Genomic DNA, 12763 nt, shown 5'->3' with positions numbered 1-12763 from the left:
GTTCTGAGGAACAGGCTATTGTCTTGTTGTGCTACTCTGTCTGCATATGCGATAGTAACTTGGATATGGATTAAGGAACAAATCCACAAGGGCCGTGACGAGGATTCGAACCTACGTCCGAGAGCCTCCCAGATGCTGCCTTAATCGACTGAGCTACGACATGGTATAAGAATTGTAACCAGAAATTCTACTGAATTTACTTGGATCCTGCAGCCTCTCCGAGACACAAACCAGGATTTTGCACAATTCCCCCATGCACTCGAGCTATGTCAGTAAGCTGTTCTACCTTTTCACCCTTCATTACACACATAAATCCCAAACGCTATTGTGATTTCTGTGTGTATTGGATATGGATATATTGGGAGGGGGGGGGTGTCGTCCCTGATGATACAGTATCTTGTTGTTGGGGGTTTTATGGTCTCCCGGTCTATACCGATGTCTTCTGTGTCTGGCTTGCTGAAGGGAGATTCGGGAACTGGTCCGGTCCAAGATCTAACGGTGTGACAGCCTGTCGGTTGGTGTTCGGTGGAGGTGGAGTGGTAGTCTTTTCTTTGAGTTTTTTAAGTTCCTCGTTCCTTTTATTGCAGAGGTAGGAGGTGGCGGCGTGCTGTTCTTTACAGTTCGGGCATTGTTTGGTAGTGGGGGTACATTCCTTAAAGCTGTGTTGCCCAAGCATGAGCTACACTTTGGTGTTTGCTTCGGGCACTTATTAGAGAAGTGCTCATAACTGAAGCACCTGTAGCATTGTCTGACATTATAGACCTTCTCCCTGGCGATCTGGTTCGGCTAGGTGGTGATTCCAAAGCATATGAAACCTTTCTTCACTGCATCCTGTGCCTGTTCTGCCATATCGAAGGTCATCTTCATCGTTCGAGTGGTGACGTTGGTCCTTATGAGTTGTGAAAATGAGTAATCAACTGGTAGACTCCCATACCTGACTTAAAAAACTTAGATAATGTGCAAGATTTAGAACGTTGAATATATGCCAAATCTTCACTATATGACTATACTTATCTCAAGATAAAAATCACCTTAGTCTGAAAAGCACATAAATGAACTGGTTGTCCACTCAGGAAATATATCAAGGACCCAGATATATAATATGAAACCTGGACTCTACAAGTACTCCGAATTTACTCACATGATAAAAGGATATTCTGCCACTTATACTAATGTGAACTGTGGTTTATCTGACTGTCTGGCGTGGTGAAAACTTGTTTTAACCAAGAGCCTCTGTCCAACCTTATTTCGCCAACCACCATCGTCTAGTCCCTGAGGACGCCAGCAGCCTCGTTCGTCCCTCAATATCCAATGTCCAATCAGCACAGTAATTCCTGAAAATTCCCATTTTAACAATAGTCAACTTGTAGAAAAAAATATAAAAAATAGTCTACTCTTATCAACAAAACGTTTCTATATATTCTACAGGTTATCCATAATCACCAAATATACGAAGGTACTACTTAGCGCGCGGAGGGATATTGACGACCCAGACAGCTGACTTAACGCCTCCGTGGACAGATAATTACTCTCATTTCGTAAATATTGGCTCATATATATATATCTCTCAGCAAGAGTACTGAAGCAATTGCATCAAATTTTGTAATCACCCTCAAATATTTAAATTATTTGAATATGTTTGCATTTATTCAAATTTCATGATCAATATTACATCTTTAAATAGTGGTCATAACGTTGAGCTGTTAGAAAGAGAGAGAGAGAGAGAGAGAGAGAGAGAGAGAGAGAGAGAGAGAGAGAGAGAGAGAGAGAGAGAGCGAGAGAGAGAGAGAGCGAGAGAGAGAGAGAGCGAGAGAGAGAGAGAGAGAGAGAGAGAGAGAGAGAGAGAGAGAGAGAGAGAGAGAGAGAGAGAGAGAGAGAGAGAGAGAGAGAGAGAGAGAGAGAGAGAGAGAGAGAGAGAGAGAGAGAGCGAGAGAGAGAGAGAGCGAGAGAGAGAGAGAGAGAGAGAGAGACAGAGAGAGAGAGACAGAGAGAGAGAGAGAGCGAGAGATGAAGATATTTATAATGGTTATGTAAAATTTTGTTTGGACATTTTAGTTATTTTTCGATTGTATAAGTGATTTTCTCGCAAAGTGTAGATCAATAACTTTCACCTGGTGTAAAAATACATTTTTTCTCTGCAGATATAATTGATTACCGAACGTGACCCGGGGGTCACCAGCCAGCACCAGGACCCGGGAGTCACCAGGCAGCACCAGGACCCGGGAGTCACCAGCCAGCACCAGGACCCGGGAGTCACCAGCCAGCACCAGGACCCGGGAGTCACCAGCCAGCACCAGGACCCGGGAGTCACCAGGCAGCACCAGGACCCGGGAGTCACCAGCCAGCACCAGGACCCGGGGGTCACCAGGCAGCACCAGGACCCGGGAGTCACCAGGCAGCACCAGGACCCGGGAGTCACCAGCCAGCACCAGGACCCGGGGTCACCAGCCAGCACCAAGACCCGGGAGTCACCAGGCAGCACCAGGACCCGGGAGTCACCAGGCAGCACCAGGACCCGGGGGGTCACCAGGCAGCACCAGGACCCGGGGGTCACCAGGCAGCACCAGGACCCGGGAGTCACCAGGCAGCACCAGGACCCGGGAGTCACCAGCCAGCACCAGGACCCGGGGGTCACCAGGCAGCACCAGGACCCGGGAGTCACCAGGCAGCACCAGGACCCGGGAGTCACCAGCCAGCACCAGGACCCGGGGTCACCAGCCAGCACCAGGACCCGGGAGTCACCAGGCAGCACCAGGACCCGGGAGTCACCAGGCAGCACCAGGACCCGGGGGTCACCAGGCAGCACCAGGACCCGGGGGTCACCAGGCAGCACCAGGACCCGGGAGTCACCAGGCAGCACCAGGACCCGGGGGTCACCAGCCAGCACCAGGACCCGGGAGTCACCAGCCAGCACCAGGACCCGGGAGTCACCAGCCAGCACCAGGACCCGGGAGTCACCAGCCAGCACCAGGACCCGGGGGGTCACCAGCCAGCACCAGGACCCGGGGGTCACCAGCCAGCACCAGGACCCGGGGTCACCAGCCAGCACCACGACCCGGGGGTCACCAACCAGCACCAGGACTCTACAGGTCACCAGCCAGCACCAGGACTCTAGCAGTCACCAACCAGCACCAGGACTCTACAGGTCACCAGCCAGCACCAGGACTCTACAGGTCACCAGCCAGCACCAGGACTCTACAGGTCACCAGCCAGCACCAGGACTCTACAGGTCAATAGCGAGCACCAGGACTCTACAGGTCACCAGCCAGCACCAGGACTCTACAGGTCACCAGCCAGCACCAGGGCTCTACAGGTCACCAGCCAGCACCAGGACTCTGCAGGTCAATAGCGAGCACCAGGACTCTACAGGTGACCAGCCAGCACCAGGACTCTACAGGTGACCAGCCAGCACCAGGACTCTACAGGTCACCAGCCAGCACCAGGACTCTACTGGTCAATAGCGAGCACCAGGACTCTACAGGTCACCAGCCAGCACCAGGACTCTACAGGTCACCAGCCAGCACCAGGACTCTACAGGTCACCAGCCAGCACCAGGACTCTACAGGTCACCAGCCAGCACCAGGACTCTACAGGTCACCAGCCAGCACCAGGACTCTACAGGTCACCAGCCAGCACCAGGACTCTACAGGTCACCAGCCAGCACCAGGACTCTACAGGTCACCAGCCAGCACCAGGACTCTAGCAGTCACCAACCAGCACCAAGGACTAGAGAGCACCCAAACAGAAACCATGAATAACTTGAGTAATGTTTCTGAGCACAACGTGACTGGTGAGGTTCATGTGGACCGCAAAGTGAGCTTGGTGTTCGCGTACGCCATGCTGGTGTTTGCGGCCGTGGGAGTCATCGCCAACCTCTATGTCATCTGCATGCTGAGGTACCCCGGCAAGGTCCGCATCACCAACATCTATGTTCTCAACCGATGCTTGGCCGACCTACTCTTCTTCCTCCCGGTGCCAGCACTCGTGGCTGACATCACCCTTGATCATTGGATGTTTGGCGATGTCCTGTGCAGGATGTGCATGACTCAACTCCACGTGTGCTCTTATGCTAGCAATGCTTTCCTGTTGGTGATGAGTGTGGACTGCTTTTATGCTGTCACGCACACGGGGGATGAGAGCCTCTCCCGCCGCACCAGAGTGATGAAAGTCTTGGTAAGCGTTGTGTGGGTCTTGGCGGTCGTCCTGGCTGTCCCGTATTTGACCATCTTTGGCGCACAGATATACGATAAAAGTGCTGTAACTCATTGCGTTTTGCTCATCGCCTCAGAGGCCTCAACTGCTTTTTCTCTGTATCTCTTTTTTTCGATATCTTCAAACACCGTCACTCTAGTCACATGCTGGGTGATGTTATCCATGGCGACGTCAACTAAGTCGACGTCTATATTGACGCTGCAAAACGACAGGGAAGGTTTGCCAGTGTGGCGGCTGCTCCTTGGTCTCACAGTGACCCTCACCATGTGCCAAGGACTACCCACGCTCCTTCAGATTCTGGAGTTCGTCTGGTCTAGCAGCCGGTCAGAGATGATGAATGTGCTGAGAAGAGTGCTGATTTTGACTAACTCACTGTTCTTTCTGAACGCGGCATTGAGTCCATTAGTGTACCTGGCGGTTAAGGCCAGAGAGACGGAGAGTAGCCATCAAGACACCCATCTACAGGCCAGCTCCACTCTCCTCACCCAAGAGGACACCCTCACAGACAACGATCTCTGAGTCGTCAGTAGCCCGGCTATTTCCTGACCTTACAGACGACACCTCCTGATCTTCGTCAGCAAGCCTACAGGAAGGCATTCTCTTCATGATCATTGTCAATATAATAACAATAATAATAACCATGTTACTACAAAATATTATATTTACACACAAATATTATAGAGTTTGTAGTTCAATTTTTACATGTAGTTAGTTATATCATTTGTATACAACAATACTCATGTGAAGTATTTCGGGTCAGAGTTACGGATATTGTGTGATATTATGTTATCATATTGTAGGGTAATACACCATGAGGCGTAGCTTAGCATATATATAAATGTTAGAAGTTATTTCAGCATATTATATAGTTTCGTAGTGATAAATGTAGACTACTTTAGTTTAGGTTCTATAGCATGCAATAACTCAAAATAATGTGGCTGAAAATAAGACGCCATAACCCACAAATCTTTAAATAAAAATAAAAAAATATATAAAACTGACGAGCTTAATCATGTTTAGATAGAAGTAAAACTGTTTTTTAGTTTCTCAACTAGTTTTGTCAATCTTTGTAAATAATGTCAGTGTCATCTCCACTTTTACTGAACTGCTATGTTAGCTTTTCTCAAGATATAAGAACAGGCTCAGATTTCTAGTTATTTATTGGTGAGTAAATCTATGGCCGGAGCTATGACACTTGGTATTTCAGAGTGGTAGCCTGGCTCAGTTTCAATGAGTTGGTTATATAAGCAACATCGAAAGAACTTGCTGGGGAGAGACACGGAGACTCTGGTCAAATACTGCCTCTGTGAGATAGAAACTTACGTTGGTATGTAATATTAGGCTTTCATTTGCAATTGTGGTTCCACGTGATGATAAAAAACCATTGCGTCCAGGAAACCTAACTGATCTAAGCCTAACTATACACCATATTCTAATATTTACCAATATTGAAGTATATCTGAAAAATACCAATTTTGAATGCATACTACAGAGGATAAACTGAGGAATGCTTAGCGGGGACGGGCGCAGCTTAGACAAGCATAGCCTGAGGATGGGTTGGAAAATAATAATCAGCTTTAAAAGCCGGTCCTATAACCTGGAACCCCATATGCAGGTATATATACATAGGGAGGTGTACGGTATTTCTCGGTGTATATACCCTGAGAGCTTACTATAGTCCGGGACTTTGTTCAGGACTAATCTATAGTTGCTGGTTAGTCAGTCAGCGATTGTGGTGGCCTTCATAACCCTCCAGAGATTGACAGATGTATATATATATATATATATATATATATATATATATATATATATATATATATATATATATATATATACATACATACATACATACATACATACATACATACATACATACATACATACATACATACATACATACATACATACATACATACATACATACATACGATGTATGTATGTATATAAGACTAAACTGGAAAAGGTTCAAAGGTTTGCCACCAGACTAGTACCCGAGCTGAGAGGTATGAGCTACGAGGAGAGACTACGGGAATTAAACCTCACTTCGCTGGAAGACAGAAGAGTTAGGGGGGACATGATCACCACATTCAAGATTCTGAAGGGGATTGATAGGGTAGATAAAGACAGTCTATTTAACACAAGGGGAACACGCACAAGGGGACACAGGTGGAAACTGAGTGCCCAAATGAGCCACAGAGATATTAGAAAGAACTTTTTTAGTGTCAGAGTGGTTGACAAATGGAATGCATTAGGAAGTAATGTGGTGGAGGCTGACTCCATACACAGTTTCAAGTGGAGATATGATAGAGCCCGATAGGCTCAGGAATCTGTACACCTGTTGATTGACGGTTGAGAGGCGGGACCAAAGAGCCAGAGCTCAACCCCCGCAAACACAACTAGGTGAGTACAACTAGGTGAGTACATACATACATACATACATACATACATACATACATACATACATACATACATACATACATACATACATACATACATACATACATACATACATACATACATACACACACACACACATACATACATACATACATACATACATACATATATACATACATACATACATACATACATACATACATACATACATACATACAACATACATACATACATACATACATACATACATACATACATACATACATACATACATACATACATACATACATACATACATACATACATACATACATACATACATACATACACCTCCGGAGGTATAATTTCATGTATCCTTCACACCTTATAGTTACAATGTCAGCTAGTTACAGAGAAAGTGCTATTTCAAGAGCTATACATTTACAGTAAGCATTATACATTAATGGTAGGTCTTATCGCTAATACATAATAGTTTGACCAATGGAGAAAGTCATAGGGTAGCTTCTGTTTATTATTAGTCTTCACAATATACTATTTGTTCCTTCCTCTCATGTGTCGTTTATCAACTGGAAGCGAAATATGGATACAGTGCAAGGATTTCAGGTAGTTTATCCATGGTAATAAGAACGGTTGCTATGAGAGCTAGGTGTACACCATTACTCGGTGTATACACTGAGAGTTTACTGAATTGGTGGCCTGTGATCAGGGCTAAAGTATACTTGTTAGTTAGTTTGTCAGTAATCAGATGTTACCTCCTTAATCACCCCCGCGCAGTTGACGGGTCTTAAACGTTAAGTTAACTGTAAACTTGATTATTTTTCGATGTGAAGATGGGAATAAATTTGTTGACACATTATCATAACTTTATTTATCCCTTCCTAACCATTAAATAGTAGGCATCCATCAGTCTCAGGAGACTATGGAGTTGGGGTCTGGTTGTCGGTCTGGAGTGGCCTCTCCAGGGCGCAAAGCCAGGGTAGGTTGATATGGGGAAGAAGCTGTTACCCAAGCAGCATGTTCTCTCCCCCCTCCCTCAACGGCGCCGAAAGTCTTCAAAGGAAAGGCAAACGCCAATACGATCGGTTCCAGCGCCGTCACAAGAACAGTAATATCCGTTGTAGGTAATATCGAACTTCCCTAGGGGGCTCCAGCTCCGGAGGTTACCTGGAAGTTGGTAAAAGAAGGCACAGGGACTCCAAACTCGGAGACCGCCGTGGTCGGGTTCGGAGAAGAACTACCCCAGCAAGGGTAAGAACGACTCCAGCCTCCTGAAGCGGGAGGCTTCAGGAGGGGCCGTACGAGCCCCAGAATGTGGATGTCCCGGCCCCGTTCCTACGGGTTCCAGATTTATTGTCACAGCCCTGTTTCACCAGCGGTCGGCTGGCTTCAAGACCAAGCAGAAGGAAGAATAATAATTATTATTTACAACAATTATTATTATCAATATTATTATAATAAAAATATAATTAATTAATAATTACTACTCGTCCTTCTGCTTGGTCTTGAACCTATAACCAATATTATAAATATATATATATATATATATATATATATATATATATATATATATATATATATATATATATATATATATATATATAAGCAATAAGACATCACCTTCACTAGCAATAAGACATCACATTCACTAACAATAGCACATCACCTTAATTAAAAATAAAACATCACCTTCACTAAAAAAACGACATAATTCACTATCAATATTACAAAACTTACATTATATATATATATATATATATATATATATATATATATATATATATATATATATATATATATATATATATGTCGTACCTAGTAGCCAGAACGCACTTCTCAGCCTACTATGCAAGGCCCGATTTGCCTAATAAGCCAAGTTTCCATGAATTAATTGTTTTTCGACTAGCTAACCTACCTAACCTAACCTAACCTAACGTTTTCGGCTACCTAACCTAACCTATAAAGATAGGTTAGGTTAGGTTAGGTAGGGTTCGTTAGGTTCGGTCATATATCTACGTTAATTTTAACTCCAATAAAAAAAAAATTGACTTCATACATAATGAAATGGGTAGCTTTATCATTTCATAAGAAAAAAATTAGAGAAAATATATTTATTCAGGAAAACTTGGCTTATTAGGCAAATCGGGCCTTGCATAGTAGGCTGACAAGTGCATATATATATATGCACATATATATATGTATATATATATATATATATATATATATATATATATATATATATATATATATATATATATATATATATATATATATATATATACATATATATATACATATACATATATATATATACATATACATATATATATATATAAATATATGACATATATATATATATATATATATATATATATATATATATATATATATATATATATATATATATATATATATATATATATATATATATATATATATATATATATATATATATATATATATATGTCGTACCTAGTAGCCAGAACGCACTTCTCAGCCTACTATGCAAGGCCCGATTTGCCTAATAAGCAAGTTTTCTTGAATTAATGTTTTTTCGACGACCTAACCTACCTGACCTAACCTAACTTTTTCGGCTACCTAACCTAACCTAACCTATAAAGATAGGTTAGTTTAGGTTAGGTAGGGTTGGTTAGGTTCGGTCATATATCTACGTTAATTTTAACTCCAATAAAAAAAAAAGACCTCATACATAATGAAATGGGTAGCTTTATCATTTCATAAGAAAAAAATTTGAGAAAATATATTAATTCAGTAAAACTTGTATTATTAGGCAAATCGAGCCTTGCATAGTAGGCTGAGAAGTGCGTTCTGGCTACTAGGTACGACATATATATACATATTTATATATATATATGTCGTACCTAGTAGCCAGAACGCACTTCTCAGCCTACTATGCAAGGCCCGATTTGCCTAATAAGCCAAGTTTTCCTGAATTAATATATTTTCTCTAATTTTTTTCTTATGAAATGATAAAGCTACCCATTTCATTATGTATGAGGTCAATTTTTTTTATTGGAGTTAAAATTGACGTAAATATATGACCGAACCTAACCAACCCTACCTAACCTAACCTATCCTATCTTCATAGGTTAGGTTAGGTTAGGTAGCCGAAAATGTTAGGTTTGGTTAGGTTAGGTAGGTTAGGTAGTCGAAAAAGCAATAGTTCATGAAAACTTGGCTTATTAGGCAAATTGGGCCTTGCATAGTAGGCTGAGAAGTGCGTTCTGGCTACTAGGTACGACATATATATATATATATATATATATATATATATATATATATATATATATATATATATATATATATATATATATATATATATATTTATATATATATATATATATATTTATATATATATATATATATATATATATATATATTTATATATATATATATATATATATATATATATATATATATATATATATATATATGTAATATATAATATATATATATATATATGTTATATATATATATATATATATCAGTTATATATATATATATATATATATATATATATATATATATATATATATATATATATATATATATATATATATATATATATATATATATATATATATATATATATATATATATAACTGAAAACTCACACCCCAGAAGTGACTCGAACCCATACTGCCAGGAGCAACGCAACTGGTATGTACAGGGACGCCTTAATCCGCTTGACCATCACTTCTGGGGTGTGAGTTTTCAGTTGTATATAGTCCTGGGGACCATTCAGGCTTGTTTGCATTTGTGTTCCTCACGTGTGCCCCAAAGAATGAGGTGATTTGATAAAATGCTATGCTCAAGATTACCATCCGAGTGCCGGCGGGGAAGTGGTTCAAATAGCTTCAGCTATCACTTCCTTATGTCCGGTCGTGATGGTCAAGCAGATTAAGGCGTCCCTGTACATACCAGTTGCGTTGCTCCTGGCAGTATGGGTTCGAGTCACTTCTGGGGTGTGAGTTTTCAGTTGTATATAGTCCTGGGGACCATTCAGGCTTGTTTGCATTTGTGTTCCTCACGTGTGCCCCAAAGAATGAGGTGATTTGATAAAATGCTATGCCCAAGATTACCATCCGAGTGCCGGCGGGGAAGTGGGTCAAATAGCTTCGGCTATCACTTCCTTATGTCCGGTCGTGATGGTCAAGTGGATTAAGGCGTCCCTGTACATACCAGTTGCGTTGCTCCTGGCAGTATGGGTTCGAGTCACTTCTGGGGTGGGAGTTTTCAGTTGTATATAGTCCTGGGGACCATTCAGGCTTGTTTGCATATATATATATATATATATATATATATATATATATATATATATATATATATATATATATATATATATATATATATATATTATATATATATATATATACATTATATATATAATCCCTATATATATATATATATATATATATATATATATATATATATATATATAATATATATATATATATATATATATATATATATGGAAGGGATCCCTAGGGAACATAAGAACAAATGCATCTGCAGAAGGCCTATTGGCCCATACGAGGCAGCTCCTATTTATAACCACCCAATCCCACTCATATACTTGTCCTATCCGCGCTTGAACCAATCGAGGGACCCCACCTCCAGCACGTTACGCGGTTATTGGTTCCACAAATCAACAACCCTGTTACTGAACCAGTATTTACCCAAGTCTTTCCTAAATCTAAACTTATCCAATTTATACCCATTGTTTCGTGTTCTGTCTTGTGTTGATACCTTTAATACCCTATTAATATCCCCTTTGTTATGTCCATTCACCCACTTGTAAACCTCTATCATGTCACCCCTAACTCTTCGCCTTTCCAGTGAATGCCACTTAAGCTTTGTTAATCTTTCTTCATATGAAAGATTTCCAATTTGGGGAATTAACTTAGTCATCCTACGCTGGACACGTTCAAGTGAATTTATATCCATTTTATAATATGGCGACCAAAACTGAACTGCATAATCTAAATGGGGCCTAACTAGAGCAAGTTATAGCTTGAGAACCACACCAGATGTCTTGTTACTAACGCTGCGATTAATAAATCCAAGTGTCCAAATTGCCTTATTACGAACATTTATGCATTGATCCTTTTGTTTTAACTTCTTACTAATCATAACTCCCAGATCCCTTTCGCAATCCGACTTCGCAATTTCAACCCCATCTAGCTCGTATCTTGTAACTCTATCATCATTACCTAACCTCAGAACTTTACATTTATCAGCATTAAACTGCATCTGCCAATCCTTTGACCATTTCAAAACCCTATCTAGATCAACTTGAAGTGATAGTGAGTCCTCCTCCGAATTAATTTCCCTACCGATTTTCGTATCATCGGCAAATTTGCAAATGTTGCTACTCAAATCTGAATCTAAATCATTTATATATATTATAAACAACAGAGGTCCCAAGACAGAGCCTTGAGGCACTCCACTTACAACATTTTCCCACTCTGACTTGATTTGTCTTGATTTGTCTGACTTGAGGAACTTAACAATATGCCTTCAGCCGAACAAGTCTATGTGGGTGGGGACGAGGACAGGTTGACGAGTTTAGCAGTTACCAGGGAGGATGTTCTTAAACAAATAGTAAAACTCAAACCAAACAAATCCCCAAGGCCGGATGAAGTGTTTGCCAGGGTGCTTAAAGAATGCAAAGAGGAGCTTTGTGACCCACTGTCAACCATATTTAATAAATCAATAGAGTCAGGCAGAGTGCCAGAGTTATGGAAAGTTGCTAATGTGATACCAGTTTTTAAGAAAGGAGATAGATCACTTGCGTCTAACTATCGACCAATTAGCCTAACGTCTATTGTGGGAAAGTTACTCGAATCTATAATAACAAATAAAATTCTTCTTCATCTTGAAAAACATAAATTAATAATTGAGTCATAGCATGGTTTTGTAAATGGCCGTTCATGTTTAACAAATTTGTTATCTTTTTATTCTAGCATAGTTGAGGCAGTTGATAGTGGTAAGGATTGTGATGTTGGGTACCTTGACTTTAGCAAACCTTTTGATACAGTGCCACATGAAAGACTGATTAAAAAGATAGAGGCTCTTAGTATTGGGGGTGCAATATTAAGCTGGATTAGGGCATGGCTATACCAAAGGAAACAAA

At 40.9% G+C, this 12763-nt stretch overlaps 1 protein-coding gene across 1 annotated transcript; it reads left to right on the top strand.

Moving 5' to 3' along the window:
- Window positions 1–3750: 3750 nt before the first annotated feature.
- On the top strand, window positions 3751–7465 carry LOC123774862 (somatostatin receptor type 2). The gene has a single exon (XM_045769526.2). The coding sequence runs from the start codon at window positions 3751–3753 to the stop codon at window positions 4729–4731; it is 981 nt and encodes a 326-aa protein (XP_045625482.1). The 3' UTR covers window positions 4732–7465.
- The last annotated feature ends 5298 nt before the right edge of the window (window positions 7466–12763 follow it).

Source organism: Procambarus clarkii, chromosome 84 (genome assembly GCF_040958095.1).
Source record: "Procambarus clarkii isolate CNS0578487 chromosome 84, FALCON_Pclarkii_2.0, whole genome shotgun sequence".
Classification (NCBI taxonomy): Eukaryota; Metazoa; Arthropoda; class Malacostraca; order Decapoda; family Cambaridae; genus Procambarus; species Procambarus clarkii.
The sequence above is the reverse complement of the archived record's forward strand: the minus strand, read 5'-3'. Positions and strand labels throughout refer to the sequence as shown.

What these genes read in the sequence shown, in the direction of transcription:
- LOC123774862 (XM_045769526.2), top strand. Translation starts at nt 3,751, where the DNA reads ATGAATAACTTGAGTAATGTTTCTGAGCACAACGTGACTGGTGAGGTT.